The sequence below is a fragment of the Carettochelys insculpta genome, chromosome 17 (genome assembly GCF_033958435.1).
Source record: "Carettochelys insculpta isolate YL-2023 chromosome 17, ASM3395843v1, whole genome shotgun sequence".
Lineage (NCBI taxonomy): Eukaryota > Metazoa > Chordata > Testudines > Carettochelyidae > Carettochelys > Carettochelys insculpta.
This window is the reverse complement of record NC_134153.1, coordinates 18,602,749-18,629,611: the sequence shown is the minus strand read 5'-3', so window position 1 is coordinate 18,629,611 and position 26,863 is coordinate 18,602,749. Positions and strand designations below refer to the sequence as shown.

The following is a 26,863-nucleotide window of genomic DNA, read 5'->3' as shown; positions in this document are numbered from 1 at the left end:
ACAATCTAAATCCTAACTGAGTTGAAGTTGCTGGAATGATAAATATTGTTCAAGGCCTTGCTATCTTATAGAATATTACATAACCCTTGCTGATTGTTGAAAGATAATCTAAGTATAGTTCAGGGGGGTAGCCATGTTAGTCTGTATCCCACGAAAGCTTATGCTCCAAAATATTTGTTACTCTGTAAGGTGCCACAGGACAACTTGTTGTTTTTAAGAATAATTCAGTGGGTGAAATTTACTTCTGAGCACAGGGCCAGAGCAAGACCTATGCGGAAGTCCCTTTAAGCCCTGTTATAAGTGCTGGCTCAGTGAATTTCATCTATTAAGACTGATATATACATATAGAATAATGCAAATATGAATACCAAAAATTTGGAAATGTACTGTAAACACAATTAATATTAAGCAGTCTGACTTCTGAATTGAATTCTATCAAAACTATATCAACAAAAATATATAAAGGATTTTTCTTTTGTCTGTATACCCATAGTTCTTCTTCGAGTGTCCCCGTGGGTGCTCCACATTAGGTGTCGGGCTCGCCCGGCGCCGCAAATCGGATCTTCCAAGCAGTTTCTGCCAGACCGCACATGCGCCGGTGCGCGCCGCTCCCTTGCGCGCTCCTGGCCACGTGCGCGATCCGGTCCTCACCAGTTCCTCTTAACCGCCGTCGGCTGCAGACGGAATCCGACTAGGCTACGGCCAAGTTAGCGTATTCAATGGTTTTTAGCTGTTTTCTTTAAAGTTTTCAAGTTCTTAGTCTATTGTTAAGTTAGCCAGTTTTTTTTTTTTTTCTTGAAAATAACAAGAAACAACAAGCGGGACGGAATTCAGTCCAGTCCTAGTAACAAGCGGAGCACCGGAGGCCAGGAGCCTAGGGCCATTAGCCCTCCTGCCACGGCAGGCTATCCGAGAGGGGGAAAACAGCACAGAGAAGGTGCTAAGTACCCCATTAACAACTAAAAGACTCACCAACAATGTCCTCTTCAGGATTCAAGAAATGTGAGTCTTGCCGAGAGGCAATGCCAGCATCTGATGGGCACAGTCACTGTATAAGGTGCCTTGGGGAGTCCCATGTCACGCAGAAATGCTCCTTCTGTGCACAATTAACAGCCAGAGCAAGGAAGGACGGGGAGATGCGGCTTAAAATGCTGCTATTCAACAAGGCCCTCCAGCCAGACGTGCCAGAGCGGCTGCAGCAGGAGGGACCCTCCGGGGCCCATAAAAGGAAAGCTGCCTCCCTCACCCCATCAGCGCAAAAACGGAGGAAAGTCTCCCCAACCCGATCCCTGCCGGCAGCAACAGCGAGTGGGACGGGAGGAGCGCACAGCCCCCAGCCGCAGCAACAGCTGATCGGCGGCGGCATGGAGAGCCACGTGGAGGCGGCTCAGCCTCCGATGATCAAACAGCCGCCCTGCACCGCAGGCAGGGCGGCGGCTAAACAAGCGCCGGTACCTGCGGCACCACAGACAGCTGTACCGACCCCCGGGGAACCGGCGGTGCAGAGCGCGCAGGCACGCAGCCTGCAGGCACCGGAGGACACCGCCTGCGAGGCACCGCCCAAGAGCGTGCCGAGCGCGGCGCGGATGGGGCCGAGATCCCCTGCATGTCAGGGGGCGGAGCCACCCCCTCAAGGGAGGGCGAAGGCTGTACAGAAAACAAGGCACCGCAGCCCCTCTCCAGACAGGGCTGCAGAGTTGCTTTCTCTCAGCCCTCCGCTCATGCTGCGGACTCCAACTAGAAGGCAGGGGTCCCCCCTAGCCTACCCGGAGCCCCCACTCCATTTTTACAACCAGCCTCGCCCTGGCTGGGACCACCCTCACCCTTCTTGGGGTTTGAGCCTCTGGAGTACTATCACAAATCGCTCTCTCCAGTGTCCCATGTCACTCGACGATCTCGCTCCCCCAGACGCAGGGGGTACGCACCAAGGGAGTGGTCCAGGTCACCTTCCCAAGAACAGTGCCCATGCTGCCATGGTCGTCCCTATCACGCAGGGTATAGACACCACCGGCATTCTACCAGGGAAGGATCCCCACAGATGGTCCCGTATCCCCGAGGGCAATCGCAAATGGGGACAGAGACTCAAGTATCTCAGGGGGAACTGGTTATGGAACCCCGAGATTTTCCCTCGCAAGCTTCCAGCGAGTGGATGTACCATCGCCAACAGGAACCGGAAGGGTCCAGAGAGGCGTATCCTAGTGGTTCCTCGCTCTCCTCCCCGGACGAGGCTACGGCCCCGGGGGACGTCCATCCTCCGGACGATCTCAAACAGTTTCAAGAGCTGTTTAAAAGGGTGGCCTTCACACAAGGCATCCAGACAGCAGAGGTGCAAGAGAAACACCATAAGCTCCTCAAAAATCTGAGACCTCCGGCCTCCTCCAAAATAGCAATACCGCTTGACGAAGCAATCTTGGAGTCCGCCATTACGATATGGCAGACCCCTGCAACTATTCCGCCTGTCCACAAGAGAGCGGACAAGAAATACTTCGTGCCGGCGAAGGGCATGGAGTTTCTGTTCAGCCACCCACAACCAAATTCCTTGGTGGTGGAGTCGTCGCAACAAAGATCAAAGACATCTCAATTCAAGACGGGGAACAGACGAAGATGCCAAGAAGCTAGAGCTGTTCGGCAGAAAGGTCTACTCCTCCTCCACACTACTGTTGCGAATGGCAAATTCCGCAGCGCATCTAGCGACCCACAATTTCGACAACTACACTAGGTTAACCTCCCTCATGGACTCGCTTCCAGAGGACAAGAAACCGGTGCTCAAGGCCATCGTGCAAGAAGGCTACGCGGCCTCGAGGACGGGAGTTCAGATCGCCCTGGATGTTGCGGACACACCAGCACGCTCCACAGCTACGGCAGTGGTGATGCAAAGGGAGTCCTGGCTCCAGACGTCGGGTATACCGAGGGATCTGCAGGCAAAGATCGTCGATCTTCCCTTCGACACGCAGAAGCTGTTTGCTGAATCAACTGACCTGGTCCTTCATTCCAGTAAAGATTCAAGAGCCACACTTAAGACCCTGGGGATTTACACTCCTCCATACAGAAAGGAAAAAGTACTACCCTCAACAAAGATGGTACCAGTACCAGCCACAGCGTCCCCAGTATCACAGGGGTTACGAGCAAGGGCGACATCAACAGCACCAGCAGTACAGAACTCCCAGGCGACGTTCCCAACAGAGCCGTGCGTCCTTGGGGCAGGGCCAAAGGCCACAAGTTTGACACACAGATCCAGGGCTGCGCCATCACTACCATCGCACGAGGTCATCCAAAGCTGCTGTTCCACCATCGCCTCCGACCCTTCTACGACCAGTGGCAAAGGATCACCACAGACAAATGGGTGCTGGAGATCATAGCCACGGGGTACGCCATCCCCTTCCAGTCGCTCCCACCGCCACGACCTCCACCCAGGCCCCACCTCCAGGAGGCCTCCCACGTAGCAAGGCTCAAGCAGGAGGTAGACCATCTTATGCTCATAGGGGCAGTGGAAAGAGTGCTGGAGCAACTGCAAGGGAAAGGGTTCTACTCGAGGTACTTCCTCACGGAGAAAAAGACAGGAGGCTGGAGGCCCATCTTAGATCTTCGAGGCCTCAACCGGTACCTGCGCAAGCAACGTTTTCGGATGATCACAATCGCCTCCATCCTTACGGCACTGGACGATGGAGATTGGTTCGCAGCCCTTGACTTACAAGATGCGTATTTTCACATAACTATCCATCCGGCTCACCGATGATTCCTCCGGTTCATGGTAGGCAAAGAACATTTTCAATACGAGGTCCTACCATTTGGCCTCTCCTCGGCCCCCAGAGTCTTCACCAAGACCTTGGCAGTGGTGTCAGCCTACCTGCACAGACGGGGTATTTATATTCCCATATCTGGACGACTGCCTACTCAAAGGGGCCTCGAAGGAAGAGGTATTACGCATGATACGCGTCACAGCAGGCACGTTCTCTTCACTCGGCCTGGTTATCAATTTGGCAAAATCAAAGATAGACCCCACACAGGACATAGAGTTCATAGGGGCACGTATAAATTCTATTACAGCGAGTGTGTATCTACCAGAGACACTCTTTCGGGCCATCGGCTCCCTCGTGCAAGTCATCACCTTCAGCCCTACGGTGCCGGTTCTGACGTGCTTACAGCTGCTGGGCCACATGGCAGCAGCGACATTCGTAGTACAGAACGCCAGGTTACACATGCGCAGCATGCAGCACTGGCTGGCGAGCGTATACAAACCGGCAGCACACAGCCCACAACAGAGGTGCACAAATCCCTGCAATGGTGGGTAAACCCCAAGAACATGCTAACAGGGGTACCCTTCCACCAACCACAAATATCGGTTTTTCTTACTACAGATGCCTCCCACATAGGGTGGGGAGCACACATGGGCGAAGAGGTGACGCAAGGACTGTGGTCCTCCACGGAACAGTCACTGCACATAAATATACTGGAGCTCAGAGCAGTGTTCAACTCCTGCAGACACTTTCGAGACCATATACAAGGCAAAGTAGTTGGGATCAGTACAGACAATACCTCCACCATGTTTTATATAAATCAGCAAGGAGGAGCTCGGTCCCATGCCTTATGTGCGGAAGCAGTCCAGTTGTGGAACTGGTGCATCACCAACAATATAACCTTGAAAGCCTCGTACTTACCAGGCGCTCGCAATGTGAAGGCAGACCAGCTGAGCAGGCGTTTCGCACTCACCCACGAGTGGCAGATCCGTCCCGATCTGCTACGACCGATTTTTCACGCATGGGGCTTTCCCCAGATAGACCTGTTTGCCACTCAACACAACAAGAAGTGCCCACGATTCTGCTCCAGGGCAGGACTGGGACAGGGGTCCCTGGGGGACGCATTCGCGATCTCCTGGAGGGGCTCCCTGCTTTACGCTTTTCCTCCCACAGTGCTGATCCACAAAGTCTTGCAGAAAGCCAGGAGGGAAGGAGCCTGAATGATCCTGATAGTCCCAACGTGGGATCGACAGCAATGGTTCCCCCTACTCCTGCGCATGTTGGACCATCCACCGATGCCCCTTCCGGTGGCGCCGGATCTGCTCACGCAAGCCCAGGGGTCCATAGTGCATCAGCACCCCCAAGGCCTGCGACTACAAGCGTGGTTAATGCATGGCTCAGCTCCCTAGAGAGCACGTGTACAGAGGAAGTGCAACAAGTCCTAGAAAGTAGCAGGAGGACTTCCACCAGGAAGACCTGCAAGCAGAAATGGACTCGCTTCACGGCATGGTGTTCTACCAAACAGCTAGCCCCCCTTTCGGTGCCTATACCTGTAATATTAGAGTATTTACTGGACCTCGAGAGGAGGACTCTCACTATCCTCGTTAAAGGTCCACCTTGCCGCCATTTCGGCGTTCAGACACGAAGAGGAAGGGCGCACGGTGTTCGCCCATCCCATGGTTACCAGGTTCCTCAAAGGGTTGGTAAACCCATACCCCTCTCGGAAACCGCTTCCACCTTCGTGGAACTTGGACCTGGTGCTTAATGCGCTAACGGGACCACCGTTCAAGCCTTTAGCCCCGGTTTCCCTCCGCCTCCTTACGATAGACGACCTTCCTTCTCGCAATCACGTCAGCTCGCAGGGTGAGCGAGCTTGCGGCAGTTATGGCAACGCTACCCTGCACTGTTTTTTCCAAGGAGGCGGTGACTCTACGGCTGCATCCAGCCTTTGTTGCTAAGGTTTCTTCAGAGTTTCATATTAACGAACCTATTGTTTTACCCTCGCTTTATCCAAAGCCTCATAACTCTAATGAAGAGGCATGCCTACACCTCCTGGACGTGAGGAGGGTGCTGGCCTTCTATATAGACAGGACCAAGCCCATCCGGAAAACGGATAGACTCCTGGTCTCTCTCGCTCCCAAATCGAAAGGAGAAGGTCTCTCTTCGCAGAGAATCTCGAAGCACATCGTATCCTGCATAAAAATGTGCTACGAACTCAAGAAGACTCCTTTACTGGCCCCGCCCAGGGCTCACTCCACTAGGGCGTTGGCGGCATCAACAGCCTTTTTCAAGGGCGTTGCGCTAAAGGACATTTGCAGAGCGGCGACCTGGTCATCCTATGACACCTTCACCAAGCACTACACCCTTCACAGGGTATTCCAAGAGGATACCCAGCTCTTGACAGTGGTCCTCTCGGGGACAAGCTGTACATGATCCGATTACCCACCTCCTATCTTGGGTTACTGCTGGGTAGTCACCTAATGTGGAGCACCCACGGGGACACTCGAAGAAGAAAGAAAGGTTACTCACCGTAGTAACGGTGGTTCTTCGAGATGTGTCCCCGTGGGTGCTCCACTACCTGCCCATCCTCCCCGCTTTGGATCTCTGTTTAGTGTTTTGCAGGAGCATCCGAGGCGGTTGGTCAAGGAACTGGTGGGGACCGGATCGCACACGTGGCCAGGAGCGCGCAAGGGAGCGGCGCGCACTGGCGCATGCGTGGTCCGGCAGAAACTGCTTGGAAGATCCGATCTGCGGCTCCGAGCGAGCCCGACACCTAATGTGGAGCACCCGCAGGGACACATCTCGAAGAACCAACGTTACTACGGTGAGTAACCTTTCTTTATGAAATAGAACTCTTAATCCTCAGTCCTCAAACCACAGCATGCTCTTGGGTGTATAACTCTAGTTAAAGATTCTTCTAATAACTTTAATATAGCTGCCTCAACAGGTCAGTATGGTTTGCTGCTGGCAGAGATTTAAAGGTGTGTATTTTATCCCCTGATTAAGCTATATCACCAATGTACTATTCAGAAGTAGTGAGGAGTCTCTCATTCGTTGGAACAGGTTGTTGGGTGCTATTCTCTTTTAAATTTTATGTAACAATATATAGAGACTTTAAGAAATACCATAAAAATAGCACCATTGAGTTACATTTCCTGTCAATCTAAACTTATGCATCATTGTCTGTAATCATGCCTTGATAGCATGACTTGTTGTGTGTGCCAGAATTCTTGTTTGCCTTGATGTTATTTAGACAATGAAATTTATGGGCCAGTTCCTTTGGAACAGTCATCCCTAATGTTTGTTTAAAAACATCCTGCTCCTACACTTTTAGAAGGAATTCATATATTTTAAAAGAAGTCAAGAGATCTTCATTTCAGTGAATCAGCACTAATCTTTAGTACAGACATAGCAAAAAATGTTTAGAAAACTAAAGTTAATTTGGATCTGTAATTTTCTGGAAAACCAGGAGAAATGAGTGGGCACAGATTTACTTATTTTATTATTCAGGCAAGGAAGATACTAGGACTGAGAGATAACTAATATAGATAGCTATCTTATCTCATAGCACATTAAGAGGTCCACTTCACTGATAGCTTTTATAGTTCTAATCCAGTGTTTCTTTAATCAGTTGAAATTAAGCCACTGAGAATCCTGTTGTTCTTTTGCAGGACCATGCCACATTATTTTTTCTTTGAGCCATGTGAGGTGAGAGAGCAATCACAGTGGCACAACTTTGTTAGGGTTTGGGGTTTTTTATAACTTAGACTCCGGGTATGTGTTGGTATTATCTCTGCACTCCAGAGATGAACTAAAAGTGATTTGGGGTAAAGGAAAATCTTAATGTACAATAAAAGGTTTTTAGAATATAATGAAGAGGCATACTCCTTAAAGAACGATCGACAGAAGACGTATTAAAGGCTAATAAATGTTGTATTATCTTTGAGTAATCCAGAATAGTTGGCTCAGTCGTTTGACTGACCATGGTTTGCTAGGCTGCACTCAGTAATTTTGACAATAACACGTTCTTTATCTGTCGTATATACTTACTGTCAATCATGGTGGCCCCAGTTCTGCAAATCAGTTACTCTTAAATCCTGTTGACCAGGTCAGAGTGGGACTATTTCCCCCATTAGATTCCTTTTTTGCCTTCCCTGACAAAGTTCTCTGTGTGTTTTCACTCCCAGTTCCCTTCTTGCAAGTGAGGCTACTTCTCTCTTCCTATTTTCTGTGGGAAAACAGATTTAGCACACTTAAGAGGAGGACTTCATAACTGGAAAATGGAATGTAACGCTATTGTATTACATTTCAGACATTTAAATGAAAAGTTTTGTATATGAATTAGGCTATAAAGTTAGATAGCTTTTACTAGGGTGCAATGCTGTGATCTCTTTTCAACAGAAAATGTTGCTTACTTTAGAAGATTCTCTGTCTTTGCAGGGTCCTTTGCCAAATACTTGTGGTCATTTTTGGGAGATGGTTTGGGAACAGAAAAGCCGTGGTGTTGTCATGCTCAACAGAGTGGTGGAAAAAGGATCAGTAAGTATAGAAGTGTGTTTAGCCACATTTATTTAAAAAACAAGTAAATAACCAAAAAAATAATGGTATCAAAGAGGCATATATAAAATTTTGTTCAACAAAGCACATCCAAGATTAAGAAGCTGAATACCTGTAAATAGATATCAGTTAGCTGCAGGGTATGTGGAAATTATCCAGTTCACAATAGTGAATTGTAATTTCTTAATTCAGCTAAATTAAGGGCTACTGATCTCAACTAGAGTTTTCCCATACAAGAACACTACCTTGGCTTCTGTCGTCTTCACTTCTGGTAGTATAAATGCTTGTGTAGTTCCTCTTCTGTAATGACTGGAGGCTCCAACCCTTACTTCCATTTATATTAAGGCCCTTTACATTACTTTGGCACTATCCAGGACCCTTAAAAGTAGTTGTAGATTGATTTAGTGCCCCGAGGAGCTTACAATTTATGTCTAAAGGCAGACAAAATATAGAGGAAAGAGCCATGTATAAAGAAACTTTTCAGGGTTAGGTGAACTTATTCCAGGCTTCTTTCAAACTCTCCTACTCCATTCCTTCTGGCCTGCATATTTCCCATGCTAATGAATTCACCTTTTCCCCTATGTATCTAAATATCCGCATAGCCTAGGGATGAGGGGAGTGAGACACAGGGAATGATAACCAGAAACTAATTAGTGATCCCTGGAAATCCACCAGCTATCTCTGAATGTTATGGCCATTTGTCTCCTTATACTTCAGCTAAGCAGATGGGGTTCAGGCTCTAGTAATAGGTCTTACCACTTCTAATCCACTGCATGAGTGAGCGGGAGGGATGGCTTAGCTGTATGGCGGGTGGTGCCAACGTCGATCTTTATTGTCCAGGGCTTGTTCTTCAACCATGGGCTCAGAAGTTGTCATAGTTTGCTTGTTAATAGCAGCTTTCATATTGAGATCCCAGTAATGGGTGTGCCGGTGGTGCAGACTTAGTACAAAATTGAATAGATTTATTTTACTTCATTTTTGACTCTAAGGCCATTTCAGAGGCGAGTATGTGGGTATGTTGTGTCAACTAGTGGTGGTCTAGTGTTGCAGACGTGCATAAGCAGGAAAGAATTTATGGTCATTAGGAGAACAATTGTGCAGTGAGCTGTGTTTTAACTCTGGTTTTGATCTGAGTTACTTGCTTTTTAGTAATGGGACATAATTCCTTCCTTCCCCATCTTCTTCCCCCCATCATTCCTTTTGAAAAACCAAAGATGTATGAAACTCCCTTAAAGGCGACTGCTAATGCTTCTCTTCAAATAGCCGTGGGATTTTTTCAATGGAACTCAGCAAAACGTTGTTTCCAGAGCCATTTGGTGCAGAAATTAGACATGAGGCTAATTGCTCCTGTCTAAGATTAATTTCTAAAAAAAAGCAGAAGATTATAATACATACTTCCTTTGTGTCATACTGCTCATTATGTAACCAGCATGGGATGCTCTGTAGACCCTAATCTCCTTCTTAATCTGACAGTTTGTCCTAAGAGTCCTTCATTGTCTACAAATAAAATGCCATTTGTTTGCAAATTGTTTTAAAAAAAAAAAAAAAAAAAAAAAAACAACAAATCCTCTTCATCCCAAGTCCCATGATAGCTCTCTAGAATTTTATTACCTTCCATTCATAATGACTTTTTACTTTACATAGTTTCCTTGTTTCAACTTTGTTCCATTCCAAATTAAAGCCACTTTACTTACAATTTATTTTAACATAAGAAGCATTTAGCCATGTGCAGTAATCCATTTCTCCTGCAAACATACATTTGGAATGCTATCATAATCCTGTTTCAGAGGAGCTGTGTCAAATTCTGAGAAGTAGCAGTTGTCAACATTCATAATATCCAAATAGGTTTAGCAGTCAGATATGATTGCAGTCTTTATGAATGTTGCTTACATGATCTTTTAGTGTCATTTCCCCTTTGTACAGAGCAAAACATGCTACTTGTGTTTTTGGCTGACTCATTTTAAGTTTCTAGCATGTCAACAGTTTATTGATGCAGACCTTTGGTTTCCTGTAAAATTATTATTGAGAAAATTACTATGTACAGTCAGAAGTTAAGTAACAGGAATATTTGCAGATTCCTTTTTTTAGCTCAATTAAAGTTTTATAACTTTTAAACTATGCCATATGGAATCACAGTGATCTCATAAGACTTTTATTTTTGTGGGGAGTGAATGAATACCCCAGAAACCTCCATCAGACATTGTTACTTCCAAATGGGTAATGCTGTAGCTTTCTGTATGTAGAATATCATGGATCCAGTAAATCAGCTTTCACACTCACATTGTGCTGTCTACTATTAACTCATATTTTCCTATTATAATCTCCTCTCTTGATGTTTAGTCCATCTTATCTACCTGTTGATTAGAAAGAGAAACTGCCTAAAAGTGTTATAGCTGAGGTTTTTGAGTCCCCCAGCTTTTAAATGTATAGGATCCAATTCAATCTTTCCATGCTGTACAGACTGCTGATGCAGGATACAAATAAATACTGGGGTACTTTTAAACTGGATTCCAGGGGGGCTGCTCTAACTTACATCAGCTTTACATAACTTTCTGACCATGTACCATCCTTGCACAACCCTGTGCTCGGAGATGAGTAGGATGACTCACATCCACCCTAGGCCACCTTTTGTGCTCTGGGATTTTTCCAGGGGTACAGTGAGAACTAGCATCTGGGCCTTTGTTTGAAAGACGTGCTGAGGTAGTACTCCCATACTAGAAGCAGGAGACCTCCTTTAAGAGCTAGTCTTTCTTTTTAGAAATACATGTTTGAATTTATTGCAATATATTAGACCACAGAACTTCTTGGGTACTATATTAAATACATGTAATCAATAATTTAAAAATCCTGCATTAAGGAATACTTTTTTCCTCACCTTTGGCATAGACCCAAGTGACTAGTGCTTGTCTTCTGTTTCCTTTTTTTTAGGTAAAATGTGCACAGTACTGGCCACAGAAGGAGGAAAAAGAAATGCTCTTTGAGGACACAAACTTGAAGTTAACCTTGATCTCTGAAGATATAAAATCATATTACACAGTACGACAGTTAGAATTGGAAAACCTTGCTGTAAGTATGGAAACATACCAATCTTGAATTCCCCATCAATGAGGTGTACTTCCTGTTCCGGGTTTGTAAAGGTCCTCCTGACTATGAAGAGACTGGGTGATGAAATTGGGTAATCATCAGTGACTTCTTTGTTTAAGAAGTTCTCAGTTATTTAGCATTGTTCTGGTCTGAGTATGCCAATGCAGGTTGCTCTGGACTTGAGGGGAAAAACCTTGTACTGGTTGTGGGGATAAATACTTTTCAGCCTTTGATCAGATTTCTCAGTAATGCAGAAATTAAACTTCAAGGTATAAAGACTCAACATCTATTAATATCTATGAGCTTAACTATTATAATTCAAAACATAATTGGAATGAATGGAGGGTAATTGTGAAGCCTTCAGTTTTAGGACATATAAACGCTGACATGTACTTTTTGGGTATGTGTAGTTACACACTGCAGTAAAAAGTAGGCTGCATCCAAACGGGTGTGTTGCTATATGGGACAGTGTAAAGTTCTAGCAACAGTTTGGCGGTGAGACACTGCTATAATTAAAAATAGCAGTGTAGTTAGAAGAAGCACTGCTCTGCAAGCGTAGTGTCCAATAGAGCATATACCATAAGGTTCTGGACAGGGTGAATCATTTTAAATCAAGGCAATTTATATCATAATTTAAATCACCAGAAAACTGATTTAAATCAGATTATCAAAAAAGCTAAGACTGACTGTGGTTGGAGTGCACTTAATGTTGGAGTAAGCCCCATTGAGCTAACTTGAACTTCTGTTTTTTGAAAAAACAATTATAGATAGATAGTTACATTGGAAAAGTTGAATTATGCTAAAGTAAAATAGGGAATGGACTTGTGGCATCATTATGGTGTGTGACCATGATGTTCCAAAATACGTGGCATGTGTTATATAAGAAAATCAGACTCAGTGGCAACTGGCAACTCTAAATTTCTCTTACTGCAGCTTTTGTTACGGTGTGCTTGGGTTAGTTAATTAATTAAACAACCCATAAGGATTAGCTAAGCTAATCTTTTTTTCTAGCAACATCTAACACAGCAGTTTGCAAATTCACTTGTCAAACCACACTTATACTAAAAGGCAAAGAGAGGGTCATGAAGAATGAAGCATTGCAAAGTGAATTATTTAAGTTAACCGACCAGAGTATCTGTATTTAGCCATATCAGTATTTCATCCACATCATTTTCTCCCAATAAGCCGTTTTTCTTAAGATGTTTCAGTCTTGCAACTAGGTCCTGTATCATCATCTTGCACTGCTTACACTTGGCACACTTCCCTTTTTTCACTCAGGAAGCTAATTTCTTCAGAATATTCCCAGATAGGTTGTCTGTTATGGCCAAAGGCCATGAGAGGCTTTCTGTGGCAAAAGTTTGGGGGAATATAGGAAGCTGCGTGTGTGCCGAGTGATGTCTTCCCTTTTTCTTTCCAATCCAGCCCACTGTTTTCTGTGTTGCCTCCATCCTTTCCTATATATTGTGCCTCTGTCTTAAGACAATATCTTAACTAACTCCTCTGGCATGCTTGGCTAAAATCTGCCACAGTAAGCATAGAAGAAAACATCCCTTCCAGGTTGAGTCTTCCTTTGTACATGTTACTTTTTAGTCTGCTGAGAAACAGAAGTTGAAAGCTCAGAACTTTGAAGAAGCAAGAGCTAGTAGTTCAGCTGGACAGACTGCAGCTATTAATTAATTTTTACACAACTGAAAGTCTGTGTAGCATGTTCATGATGGATGAGATTTAATCTTATTTTTAAATGTGAAATTTAGTGTTTTATTGGTTTGTTTTTTTGGTTTTTTTAATAAAATCCAGTTTGTTTAGTTGATTTTTTTTAAATCCACCCTTGTTCTGGAGTGTCTTTTCTTGCCTGAGCAGTGCCTCACCATCCACTCTGATGTTTTATACCCATCCTAGGGGGACATGGGTCATATGTACCTCGTGCTGCAACTATTGATGCAGCCTTTGATTCAATGGGGAATGTTAGGGTACTGTTACCTTTATAATACTCTGTAAAAGTTCAGTACCTCTATACAGAAATGTCTCAAATTACTCTACGAAGCACTCCAACGCAGTAATTTTCTTGTGAATTACCTGAAACTTTTGTTTGAAAACCGTCATCTGAAAACAGACCTTCTCTTGGAATTTATCATCCGATCTGTAAGACATTGATGTCAGTCTTCACCTTTTCACATTGAGAGCTTTCTGCATGGGAGTCAGCAATCTACCTCATGTAGGGTTTGTTTTCACCACAGAGGAAAGTTGACCTAGGTTACACTACTCCAGCTATGTGAGTGTTGTAGATAGTCTGTATGTTATGCTAGCTTACCTCTGTGTTTTCACTGCACTAAGTTGATGGGAGATCCTCTCTGACTCACTTTTTACTCTTCTCAGCAAGTTGGAGTACCAGGGTCAACCGGGGAGTGGTCTGCTCTCCAGTTAGTAGATCTACTCTTAACTAGACCCACTAATTGACACCCTCTGCCTCAATTGCAGCAGCATTGATTTCCTAAGCAGTTAAGTCAAGCCCTTAGTCCCTTCTTGTGCAATGAGTTCTGTGCCCACATGGAGTCCCACTGAGGCTCTGGTCATTAGTAGCTAAAAGGGAACCATAATTTTCTTTTTGATGCTAACAAAGTAAAATCTTACCATGAGTTTCTACTGTAGATACACCCTATAGGGTATTAGTAGCAGTAACATAGCAACATCACCATAACACAACAAACAGAAGAAAGCTAGAGCAAAAGAATGTAGTTTACATGCTACAGCTAAACAAAATGCAGTTGTAGCACTTTAAAGACTAACAAAATAATTTATTAGGTGATGAGCTTTGATGAGGCAGACCCACTTCAGATCTGGAAACAGTGTGGCTAAATATAGTGACTTGCATGGTGAATAGTCACCATCTGCACAGTTTCCAGATCTGAAGAAGTAGGTCTGTCCCATAGAAGTTCATCACTTAGGTTGTTTTGTTAGTCTTTAAAGTACTACATGACCACTTTGCTTGTTTTGTGAAGATAGAGACTAACCCGGCTACCTCTCTCCCACCCTACAACTGATGCACAAAACTCCTATGTCCCTGCTATATAAACCCAGCATTCTAATTGTCTGCTCCAATCATCTGAACAAGTGGGTTTTACCTAATTTTACCTAATAAATTTGTTAGTCTTCAAGGTGTTACAGGACTGCTTTTTATTTGAAAAGTAATTAAGTGTACCTGACTGCAATTTTAGCCTATAATCTATTTAAATATCATCATAAGATCCCAAACAGTCTGTAAATACCCAAATCTCTTCTGCAATCTGGTTTTAAGTAGGAGAAAAAATTAAGTACCTCTGTATTTTGAAATATTTTGCACTCAACTGACCATGGTCCTAAATACAAAAAAGTGAGTGGACAGATTACTTTAGACCCAGGGTGCCCTTCTTCACAGGATCTTGAAGCATTTACAAATATTAACTAATGTCAGAGGCAAGTGTTATCTCCATTTTACAGACTAAAACTGAGGCAAACAGAGTAATTAACTTGCCATAATTTTCTTTTTGATGCTAACAAAGTAAAATGTTACCATGAGGGCAGTGGGAAACAGTGCAAAACAATGCTGAGAATACATTGTACACATGGATAAATACAGCAGAGAGGGGTTATAGCAGAATTGTTCAGAACAGAGGGAAGGACGCTGACACTATGCTGGAGGAGATTGGCTAAAGCACATTTGCAGTGAGCACATAATCAAAACTAACATCTGCAGCAGTTATAATCAAAGTCCATAGCATATCCCTAGCCAGGGTTGGAGCAGGTGCATGTGGATACTAATTTTAGTTCTACTTTTCTGGTTTCAGTCTGCCTCTTTTAGTTAGCTTTTTAAAACCTGCTGCTGCCTGTTACTTTGAGAGAATGCTTGTTCTCTTCCCCCCCATTATCTATAATTGCTTCTAAAAAATGTAATACTTTGCTTCCATGCTCCCTCTCGCCAGGGAGCTGAAAATAGGCCTATTGTCAAGTACAAATATGACTTGCCAGATTATATTAGCAAGAACTTGGCAGTTGTCAGAAAATATCCCAGGTTAGTGTCTGCTGCAGGCCGACTCCAAATGCTTTGCTTCAAGCTTTCAGAAGGCTGAGAACATCAGTCTTAACACTCTTCTGAGATTGCTTTCAGCTGAGTTAGAGGTTCCTGGTTCAAGTTGTGAAAAGACTGTACTAATATAAGGTCCCTGCTTTGGACAAGTCCGAGCTGCTCCTGCAACTTGAGGTACCTCATTTTCCCAAGATTTCAGCCTGCCTGAAGGGCTGTAGTGCCTGGGCTATAGTGCCTATTTTATATGGAGATTAATAAACATCTGAGCTATAAACAGGAAAATTACTCTGTATAACTTCATCTAGTGTCCTTCATTCAAAACATTGCAAAGCTTTTATGGGAAGAGAATTTTTATTTGTGGATTCTATAGCACCTTAGGCATTCATGATATTTTTACAACCAAGTAGTACTTTAGAATTTGCTTCAGCAGCTCTAAAATGCAGGATGCAAAAATTTCATAGGAAAATGGAGTGGATTAGAAGAAAGGAAAACAGCAAACAAGCATTCTTGCTGAGTGGTTAATGACTGGAGACTGGACGGGCCAAGTAATACAATAGTGAGTAGGATTTAGTCCATCATAAATTTCAAGTGAATCATTTTAACAGTAAGATTTGAAAAGAGAAAGCAGGTTGGCATGAATTCAGTATGGGTCAGTACAAGTGAAATCCTGCCTTTTTCCTTAAGAATTGTAGAATACAGATGTGTATGTTTGTACCATCTCAAACTTGATTTTTACTAGCATGGAAATCATGTTTAATATATTATGAAAATTTAGTCATTTACTAGGAACGTGAACATGTGGTGAGTGGTATTCTTCCTCTAATTAGTATTTTATTTCAGACAACAGCTGTGGCCGAATACTCTTTAAATTATAGCTAGAGATTCTAATAGTTTGGAAACATATTTTACAGGCACAAGAAACTAGAGAAATTCTGCACTTTCACTATACCACATGGCCTGACTTTGGAGTCCCAGAATCTCCTGCTTCATTCCTCAACTTCCTGTTCAAAGTGAGAGAGTCTGGCTCATTGAGTCCTGAGCATGGACCCATTGTGGTGCATTGCAGTGCAGGAATTGGACGCTCTGGAACGTTTTGTTTGGTTGATACATGTCTTCTACTGGTAAGAACCACCTACGCTCAATGGGATTAACGAGTGAGTTACAACTTTGTGGTGTTACTTCTAGGAATTGCTTTTCTGAAGCCTGTGAGAATCATGGCACCTTTCATGAACTCTGATTTATAATTACATGCATTCCTCTGAGACCTCTGCCTCTCTTTTTTACTTTTGCCTTTAATAATATCATAAAGTTAAAGCAAATTGAGCTTTTGAATGGGCTGTTGTGGGAGTATTAACTAAAACCATCACTGGTTGTCATTAATGACTTGGGAAGTTAGGCTTTGTCATCTTTGAGAGTGGTCCTTGCTTAATTTACCTTGAGATAAAACTCAAGCACCTGGTCTTCACTATTCATTTTTTGCCTTGGGGATAACTCACTTGAATTAATTATTCTGAAGTAAAAATACATCCCTTTTTCAACCAGTGAAGGCCTGATAGGAGTCCCACATTACCTTCATCCCCATACCTTTTTTGCAACATATTGGATAACTGAGCAGATTCCCCATTCTAGTCTTTCATTAACATGGAAGCAACTTGAAGCCCATGCAACAAATGAGTCATTGTCTTGAAACCTAGTAGAGTGGGTATCTGTTTAAGCAAGTTCTAAATCTGTACCTTCAGATGGACAAAAGGAAAGATCCTTCTTCTGTGGACATTAAGCAAGTTCTCTTGGAAATGAGAAAATACAGAATGGGGCTTATACAGACAGCAGATCAACTTCGTTTCTCTTACTTGGCTGTTATTGAAGGAGCAAAATTTATTATGGGAGATGCTTCAGTGCAGGTGAGTAATGACTGCATATCATGTGAGTTGGTCCATTGAAAGAGATTACATCACCTCATATTCCAGGACTGACACAGTTACAACAATATAACATAAAACAATAGCAGTTGTGCAGTAGATTAAGATGCAAAAATATCTTTGCATGAAGTCAGACAAACATGAAGGAAGTTAGCATGCTTGGATGAGGTAACGGAGCTAAGTGAACCATTAAAGGTACATACTTGGCAGGACTCTTGTACAACAATTTAAATCAGGGGTGAGCAAACTTTTTTATGTTGGGTCGCACTTTTCATCCCTGCAATTCGCAGGCCTTCCCACTCCTTTCTTCACCCTCCACAGCCTGTCTAATGTAATCCAAACCAATGTAGATTTCAATTTTGTTCATATGGGGGGGAAAAAAACACTTCAGCACATGTAAGAAAATAAGTATGTAGAATGTAAAAACTTTATTTATCCATATATAAATGTGACTATAAATACATAAAAAGAGTACCATAATTCAGTGTTTTTAATGAGCTGGATGAGCCTGAGACCCAGCAGCTGGTCATGCTGCATTGCGCCCCCCCCAATGAAATTTCACATCCCCTGAGGGGTCCCGCCTCTCACTTTGTGCACTCCTAACTTACACTGAGTGGTCTTTGATCTAATATATTGTTTTATACATGCTGACATGTTTGTAGGCCACAACAGCAGCTATCACATGGAAGATTCTCCTCCATGTGACTGAGAAACAACTGGGAAATACCCATTCCTGTGTGAATCTCATGATGCTGTTTTGCTGCAGCTTCTACTTAGTCCCTTTAACAATTTTCCAACATGCTGTGGATTCTGCCATTGTTTGTTTCCTTTTGAAGCATGCATCTCTGTTGTTGTTCGGTAATACTACAGCAACGTGAATCCCATTTGTGCTACTTAAGTGTTCGTGTGGGTGAAACACCAAATTAAATCTCCAGCTAATGGTTCCCATATGTGTGATTGGGCTGTGAGCATACTGTGTAGTTGGAGAGGTGAATATATCTGAACAGTGATCCTGAAAGTAAAATAGTGACTAATGTGTAAAGCTTCTGCCATGTTAATATTAGAATTACAGTGGCTTCAAAGTAAAATATTATAATCTAGTAAAACTTTAATAGTGACTTTCTTCTGTAAAGGAGCAGTGGAAAGAGCTTTCCAATGAAGACTTGGACCCTCCACCAGAACATACTCCTCCACCTCCAAGACCACCAAAGCGAACATCTGAAATGCATAATGGGCAGATGCATGAACACACAGAGTTTTTCCCTAAGCACCAGGTGGTAGAAGAAGAGATCAGATGTGCAGTCAGCACTGTGGAAGGGATGGTGCCTGATGGCTCACCTGTACAGCTGGGTACAGACAGGTAATTCAGCCAAGTTGTTTGTTTGGGTGGACATGTTTTTACCATTTTTTCCAGGAAATTGTTACAGATTGCCAGCTGTAGGTATATGGAACATTCCCTTGTCTGAGCCACTCATTGTCACCTATAAAGTATGTTGGACAGAATGTGGTGCTTTTGTGTAATGATGCTTCTAAAATAGGATTATAGCCCTTTATTTTCAGAGGCTCACATGCTTATTTAGATGAGAAGTGAAAAGAATACAATAGCCATTTAACAGCTGTGCCTCGGCTACAAAAAAAAAAGAGGAGGCAGAAAGGTTGAGCATCACATGTAAGTATGTATGGGTTTGGTTATACAGGTCTCTTTTGTACACTAGTTGGATTGTCAAGTTGTCATCTTAAGCCAGCTAGTGTCAACCACACCAATCAGTGCAGGTGTCTGGTATTCTGTGCACTTTATCAAATATATCCTGAGATATTTGAAAATCATCTTCTATGAAAGTCAGTTTGGTCCTGATGTTAGAATACAGGAATGGACAACTTATGTTGAACAACAGTGCACTAGTTGGCCTTAAAGATGCAGTTCATCCCATTAAGCTTTTTAAAAAATTAACTTAAATTAATCTCTTTCCTGCTGGGGCACTATTTTTGCTTTCTAATTCAAGTAAAATGGATTTTGAGCCTTTTAAAAATTCTCTTGAGGATTTTTTCTCTTTCAGACCTAGACTAAAAAGCGTTTGGCCTGACATTCAGGTAGGGAGTAGGGGACTAAGAAGTGGTATTTGTGTTTAACCACTAGATGTCTCTGCTGCTTCACAAATAGTTTCTGTTCTGTTAACAATAGATTCCAAGTATCAGAGGGGTAGCCGTGTTAGTCTGGATCTGTAGCAGCAACGAAGGGTCCTGTGGCACCTTATAGACTAACAGAAAAGTTTAGAGCATGAGCTTTCATGAGTTAACTCACTTCTTCAGATGCTGGTCCTGGAAATCTGCAAGGCCAGGTATAAATAGGCCAGAGCAAGGCTGGGGATAACGAGGTTAGCTCAGTCAGGCAGGCTGAGTTGTATTGTCATCAGTAGATCTGGAGGTGTGAACTCCAAGAGCGGGGAAGCTGCTTTTGTATTTAGCCAGCCATTCACAGTCTTTGTTTAATCCTGAGCTGAGGGTATTGAATTTGCAGATGAATTGTAGCTTAGCAATTTCTCTTTGGAGTCTGTTCTTGAAATTTCTTTGCTGCAGGATAACTACCATATACATCAGACAAACTGGACAGTCTCTACGTAAAAGAATAAATGCACACAAATCAGACATCAGAAATGGCAATATACAAAAACCCATAGGAGAGCACTTCAATCTCCCAGGACACACAGTAGCAGATTTAAAAGTAGCTATCCTGCAGCAAAGAAATTTCAAGAACAGACTCCAAAGAGAAATTGCTGAGCTACAATTCATTTGCAAATTCAATACCCTCAGCTCAGGATTAAACAAAGACTGTGAATGGCTGGCTAAATACAAAAGCAGCTTCCCCTCTCTTGGAGTTCACACCTCCAGATCTACTGATGACAATACAACTCAGCCTGCCTGACTGAGCTAACCTCGTTATCCCCAGCCTTGCTCTGGCCTATTTATACCTGGCCTTGCAGATTTCCAGGACCAGCATCTGAAGAAGTGAGTTAACTCACGAAAGCTCATGCTCTAAACTTTTCTGTTAGTCTATAAGGTGCCACAGGACCAATAGATTCCAGTAGACCAGTGTTTCCTAAAGTGTGGTACATGTGCCACTGGTGGGACGCAAAAGGATTTCAATGGGTAATTGGCAGAAAATTCATTGATAAAAATCAGGATATAAGCATTTGGGTGGCACTGAGAGAGGGGGTGTGCTAATAAGGCCAAAGTGCCACAAGGGGTATGTGAATGTTTTAAGTTTGGGAAACTGCAGTAGATCAGTGGTTTTCAAACTTTTTGCCCTATGGCCTACCCCACTGAATGCAAACTTTTGCACGGACTCGCCCATGATGACAAAATGCATTTGCTTTATTTCTAAATCCCTTAAATACTAAACTATTCATATTAAGCTACTGGAGCATAAAAATGTAAACCATGCAATTGTAGCATAAGGGCGGGAGGTTATATTTAGATAGTCTTGTGTATATCCTGTTAGTTTACCCAACTTCATCTTAGATAAAATAAAATATTAATTTATGTCCAAAACAAAATATTTGAACACTGTTTATGGCAGGAGTGGGGAACCTTGTATTTTGCCACTGACCCACAAGTAAAAAGTTGGGGGCCTGCACACAAGTGAAAAGAAGTGGGGGGGGGGAAAAACCCTTACTGATGTAGCCCCCAGCTGTCGCACCACACCCCTTGAGCTATAGCCCCACAGAGTGGAAGGGAGGGAAGACCTATGTTCAGGGCTTCCCACAGGCCAGATTGCTCCTGGGACCCCAGAAGAGTTAGTAGATTTATGGAGCCCCCACAATCTATGGGGTGGGTCCAGAAATAAGGCTTTTTGCATGGGGGATGGTGGGGCAGAGTCTGGGTAGGATGAAGGGTATGGAAACAGGCTGGGGATGCAGGATTGGGGTGGGAGGGGGATGCATGAGGAGACAGAGGTGCAGGGTCTGGATGTGAGGTGCTTACCTAGCTCAACACTTCCCAGCAGCTCCCCCCCCGCCCCGCCTCAGCTCCACCTTGCTGCAATTCCAGCTGATGAAAGCAGCAGGGGAAAGCTTCCAGGTGAGAGCTTTCCTGCACTGCTGTTTGCCCAGTTGGGTGGAGGGGGAGTGGCAGCGTGTAAAGCTGCTTCGCCCTCCGCCAAGCCAGATCCGACCTGCAAGGCTCAGGGGCTCCCCCTGCAGCAGGTAGCTGATGCTCCAACTACGGAAGGACTAGAGCACCACCATGGGCTCCCTGCTGCAGGGGTGGGGCAGGCCCCAACTCCAGGGCCTACCTGCAAGACAGTTGTGGACCACACTTTGAGAACCACTGCAATAGATGGTACTATAATAATCCTTAGTTTATAGCCTACTGACTATTGATGGATTTTGGCAATCTTTGTCCAAGAGAGTCAACTAAAAACATATTCTGTGAAGAAAGTTCAAAGGGACATCAGAAGTCACCAGTTGAAGGAAGAATTCGAAGTCTATATCTCAGACAAATGATTACACCTCAGACATGCCCAGTTTTGCAAGGGAATACTTGAAACAGAAGCATCCAACTTCCAACATTTCCCACAAAGTTCTAGAGATATATTTTGGCAAATAAAAATGGGAAACGTAGTGCATTTAGCCACTCTGCCTTGTGAAACTGGCTGGGGAGAATGACTCAGAGCTGGAAGCGTTGAGGCAAAATGAGGTATGTTCAGTAGTTTTTCCTCACCTTAAACTGGTCCCCAGAATATTTATCATTTGCATTTCTAATAGGATGTGCTTTCTTGCCATGTAGCATCCCCTGCTGATGACCCATGTGGAAGTCTGTGTGATGCCACATGATGGAATTTACTTTTTTTTTAAGTTGTCTTTAAAAATAGCTAGGAAACTGAGCACAAAAATATTTAATTAAAATTAAAACAATGTTAGGTGTACAAAAATAGCATTTTTTTAATTATAGTCCATCCTATTGCATACACACAAAGGAGCCAAATCAAAGTTAGATGGGCATTCTTAATTCTGTCATTTCTTTACTTTTGAGCGCCTGACTTGGGGGACTTAATCTCTTAAGGGCGTTTTTTGTGTGTAATTTTAGAGCTCAATCCTACTGTCTTGTTCCAACAATTGTGCATGCTTTAGTGATAACAGGTTCAGCATTTTCATGCAATTAGTGACTGTGTGGTTATAAAGACACAATTGATTTGAATCTAGTCACTGTCAGGAATTCCTGTTTATAAGTGTGATTGTGTGGCTTTGAAGTAGGGAATTTGAACTGGTAGGTCACTGGTTCTCAATCTGTGGCCCACAGGCTGCTTGTAGCTCAGTTAGCACACTGCTTGCAGCCACTGTGACATCCGCAGGGCTATATTTGTTGTGTGGATGCAGCTAACACAGATCTGAATATGTGACCCACATAGGGTTAGAACTACTGGGTTAGATCTTTAGGTACCATCAGGGATATGGTGATCAACTTGGGATAAAAAAACAGGTGTTTACTAGATGATTCGGACAGTCGTATCTGCCATTGAAAGCCCTAGCTATAGTCTTAAGATGCATGTTGTGTATCAGGTGTGTAATGTCCTGGTGACAAATGATCTACAGCTTCATCTGTAAGCGTTGACGAGATATCTGTGGATTGGGTCTTGGTATCTGCACACCTTCCCCCTCTAGGGGAAAATACTGATTTTTTTTTTTTCCATCCCTCAGCACTAGTCAAGACACTGAATTAAGGAGGAGAACTTTTGGTGACAATCTTTGTGTCTCACCCCACAAAGAAGAGCCAGTGAAGTCAGAAAACATAGAAGACGATGATGAGAACGTGATGTCAACTTGGAAGCCATTTCTAGTGAATATCTGTGTGTTCACTGTCCTCACAGCGGGAGCGTACCTCTGTTACCGGGTATGTTTTCATTGATGGACATGTCGGCAAGATTCAGTATACACAGAACAATTTGACCAGTGTGTAATCCGCTTCTATGAAAGAAATCTATTTGAGGCATCTGAGCTTTGTCTCAGTGGAAATATACCTTAGGTTGAAAGGCTGGAACTTTTGGTTAGGGCTTAAAGAGAGAATTGATGCACTAGGGTTTAATTTAGCTCTGTGGTCCCAAGAACATAATATTCTAATCTCAGGGCCTTACAATATTCAGGAGTAAGCAGAGAAAATGCCAAATAAATCTTGTTTTGTTTTTTCCTTTTTTTTTATGGAATAATAGAATTACAACACATTGTTGTTTTTAGCCTTTTTTAAAAGCCAGTTCTTTTTCTTTGTGTTATTTCAGAAAGAAACTAGGCACAAGTGAAACTTGCTTGTGCTCTCCAAGTGTTGTAACCAAATACATGAGTTATATTATTACTGTGTTCCCAAAAAGAAAGTCAATCCACTTACCTAGAGAATCCACATATCTGAAGAATGTAATTGTAAACTTTTCGGAAGGGAGAGAGCTCTTTTTTGTCTCACTTCACCTATTAAAGACTGAGTTGTGGACAGTGCCTGTGGTATTGATATATTTAATCATAGCATAACTGTTCTTAACTAGCTTCTTGGTTTTTTATAAAGATATGTAAAACAGGCTTCTGCATTTGCTCAGGGTATCCCAACATGTCAAACGTTTCAGAAAATGTATTTCCCCATTGACTTTTTTTGTTGCACTCTACTTGTACCTATGCCTGCTTACAGTGTACCAGTCTCAGTAAAGTTGTTTTTACCTTTCTATTCTGGTATGTGGGGAGGAGGAAAGCAGGAAGGGGAACTGAACCAAAACATGTCCGCCAGCATTTTACAACTGTTTGGTTGGCATTGAGAAGGACCAGTTTTAAACATCAGCGTTTGGACTGTAAAAATCCCGTTTTACTCTAAACCTGCCTTGCAAGGAGAAATGTGCTTGGTGCACAAACCAGAGGGAGGGGGAGCATCCTCAAGGGAGATGCAAGAAATGATTGGGATTTCCGTATATCCAGAGCAATGTTAATGTCATGGCAGCTTCCTTAACAAAATTAAAGCTCAACGGAAGGCATGTTGGTCTTTGAACATACCAGTTGGATTACCATGATGCAAGCGATAGTGTATTTTCTTTTTTTAAGAAAAGATTTTGGTATTAACTTTAGTTTGGTTTGGAAATAAGCCGTTAAATGATTACTGGAGTAGAGGGGCACATGTACGTGAGCCTTGTAGCTCTACAGATGTGGGAGGTGCTGTGCTAGCTCAATGTGAGAAAAGAGCTGGCTGGCGTAAAGTACAAATCAGGACAAAACAACCTAACAGCGATGACGCAATTTGGCTCAGTTGATTGTGCCTACTTGAGAGAGGCCCAGGACTTGAATGGTGTTAGGAATGCAGTAGCAGAGCTGTGACTGGAAGCTTGCATAGCACTAGACCTAATTCTCATCAATGCTTTTAGTCTTTTCCTCTCGTGAGTACCAAATTTGTACATTTTAAACAATAATAGAAAAAATCTTTGTTCATGGGGCAGAGATCACAAGCAAATTCACTACTTAAAGCAGTAGTGGTTACAAGTAAACTGATATAACTGAAAGTGTTACTAATTAGTGCTTTTAAAATGCATTCTGGTTGTATAGCACTTAACCACCATTCTCAGTGTAAACATCTTTATGGAGTATATTGCGTAACAGTCCTTTCACTCCATATTTATTTTTTTCAAAGCTATTTGTAGCTCTTGCTCTTTCCTTAAATCCATAAGGTGTTACTTGGGGTGGAAGGGTTGTTTGTTTTTGGTTTTGTAAATGTTAAGCTTGCATCAAGGGCTTCTCAAAATTACAATAATAAATAAATCCTCAGGTAGTACTGGGAATGAAAAATTTACCTGTGAGATTGTTGGTCAGACCAGTACTTGAAAGGGGGAATATTGTAAGCAGTCAGTATTTAGTATATTATTGGAAACATGAAAATTTGAGTATAGGAAAATGATATAATATATAATGGATCACTTGTATATTTAAATACAGTATGTGATTGCTTTGTCCCCATTATTCTCACCATCATCTGGTAGAATATTGTTCTAAGGCAACATTTGCACCCCTGTTGTATTAGAATGCATGTAAAGTCTTCTTGTGTCCTGATTAAATACCATGTGCTTGAAAGATGAAAAAAAGTTATACTTCTGCTTACTGATGTGCCCAAATTATATTTGCATGATCTGATCATTTAAGTGGCTGTGGTTCAAAGGGTGTTGCTGAAAGTGTTTTTCATTCAGCAATACATTGATGTGGTGTTTATCAGGTAACATGTACTTGCCTAATATTTGGCATGATTTTCTATTGAATTTCTGCATACTCAGTGTAACCCAGTTGTTTAGCATAGTTCATTTCATCAGAGTAATACAAACATTCCAAAGTGTGTATTAAGCCCTATTCACACCTCACCTCCAGTTTTGGCAGCAGAGATCTCAACAATGTCAGAATGACTTACTGTGCTGCCTACAGAAACTTTCACTTGGGGGAATTCTGCTTTTGGAAAAGTCACCAATAAAGCAAGGTTTCAAGTGAGTGATTTGTGCCATAGTGCCCTACTTGATCTCTAGAAACAGAGTAAGACCTGTGAAATATGAGTGGCCCATGAACTGAATGGGACTCTCAGTATTTTCTGCTTTTTAGAGAAATGTAAAAGTTGGGAAGGGGAGAGGGGTGTTAAATGAGAAGGCATAGCGTTCCTCCGTAGAATCCACAGCTGTACTGTATTTGCAGCCTTTTCCCCAAAGAAAAACTTACACTTCTTGCTATACAGAGAGGAAAAAGCAGCTCTAGTTAATATGCTCCTTTCTCCCAGACACCTTCACTACTTGGCTTTCATCTGTGTAAAGCCAAGGAGGCCTTGTACCTTAGTAGGAACATACAGGGGGAATGCCCTGTAAGCTGTGAGGTGTGTATAAGGCTCATAATGCCAAACTGTATGCATTTTTGTTTTGATGTCCTGTAAATGTATGTAGTAGTTTGGGTGTGTCTATACAGTAGTGTTTCAAAGTGGGTGTACTGATTAACCTATTCTTGGAAAAATGGACAAATATCATGTTAAATTTGTTAGAAAGTTAGTGAGCTGCTCTGCTATATGCCTTAAGCAAATATTTACTCATCAGGTCTTTCTTTTTTACAGATTGCCATAGAATAAACATTTTTTTAAAAAAATAAAAAATAAACAAAAGTTAAATGTTTTGGTATAATACATTTTCAGGTATCTTGTCTTTTGTGTAAGGCGCTGCAATGACCTCAGTTTTCAGTAACTGTACAGTTCTTCAATTTCCCATACCAAGTTTTCAGTTCTCATTTTAGTTGCAACAATAAATTTTTTTTTTAAAGAATGGATGTATGAGTCTTTCCACTTCCTGTTTTATCACAAAGCTAGAGATGTAGTCACTAACAAATTTAGGTGTTTGGCTTATCTAAGAGACTTCACATCGTACTGAGTATTTTGCGTTTTCTCACATGAATAGAAAATGTTATAAATATTTCCATGAGTAGAGAAAAGTTGCTTTCAGATCAGTAACTGTCTGCTGTAAA

The 26,863-nt window shown here is 42.6% G+C and overlaps 1 protein-coding gene across 2 annotated transcripts in view; it reads left to right on the top strand.

The window, feature by feature from the left end:
* Window positions 1–26,007, top strand: part of PTPN1 (protein tyrosine phosphatase non-receptor type 1) — a 91,202-nt gene extending 65,195 nt beyond the window's left edge. For both annotated transcript variants that reach the window (XM_075011595.1, XM_075011594.1), the window contains exons 4-9: window positions 8,178–8,276; window positions 11,223–11,360; window positions 16,353–16,562; window positions 17,181–17,342; window positions 18,494–18,720; window positions 23,057–26,007. In XM_075011595.1, coding sequence (XP_074867696.1) covers window positions 8,178–8,276; window positions 11,223–11,360; window positions 16,353–16,562; window positions 17,181–17,342; window positions 18,494–18,720; window positions 23,057–23,264 — 1,044 coding nt within the window. In that variant the 3' untranslated portion in view covers window positions 23,265–26,007. The remainder of the gene's footprint in view (window positions 1–8,177; window positions 8,277–11,222; window positions 11,361–16,352; window positions 16,563–17,180; window positions 17,343–18,493; window positions 18,721–23,056) is intronic.
* The last annotated feature ends 856 nt before the right edge of the window (window positions 26,008–26,863 follow it).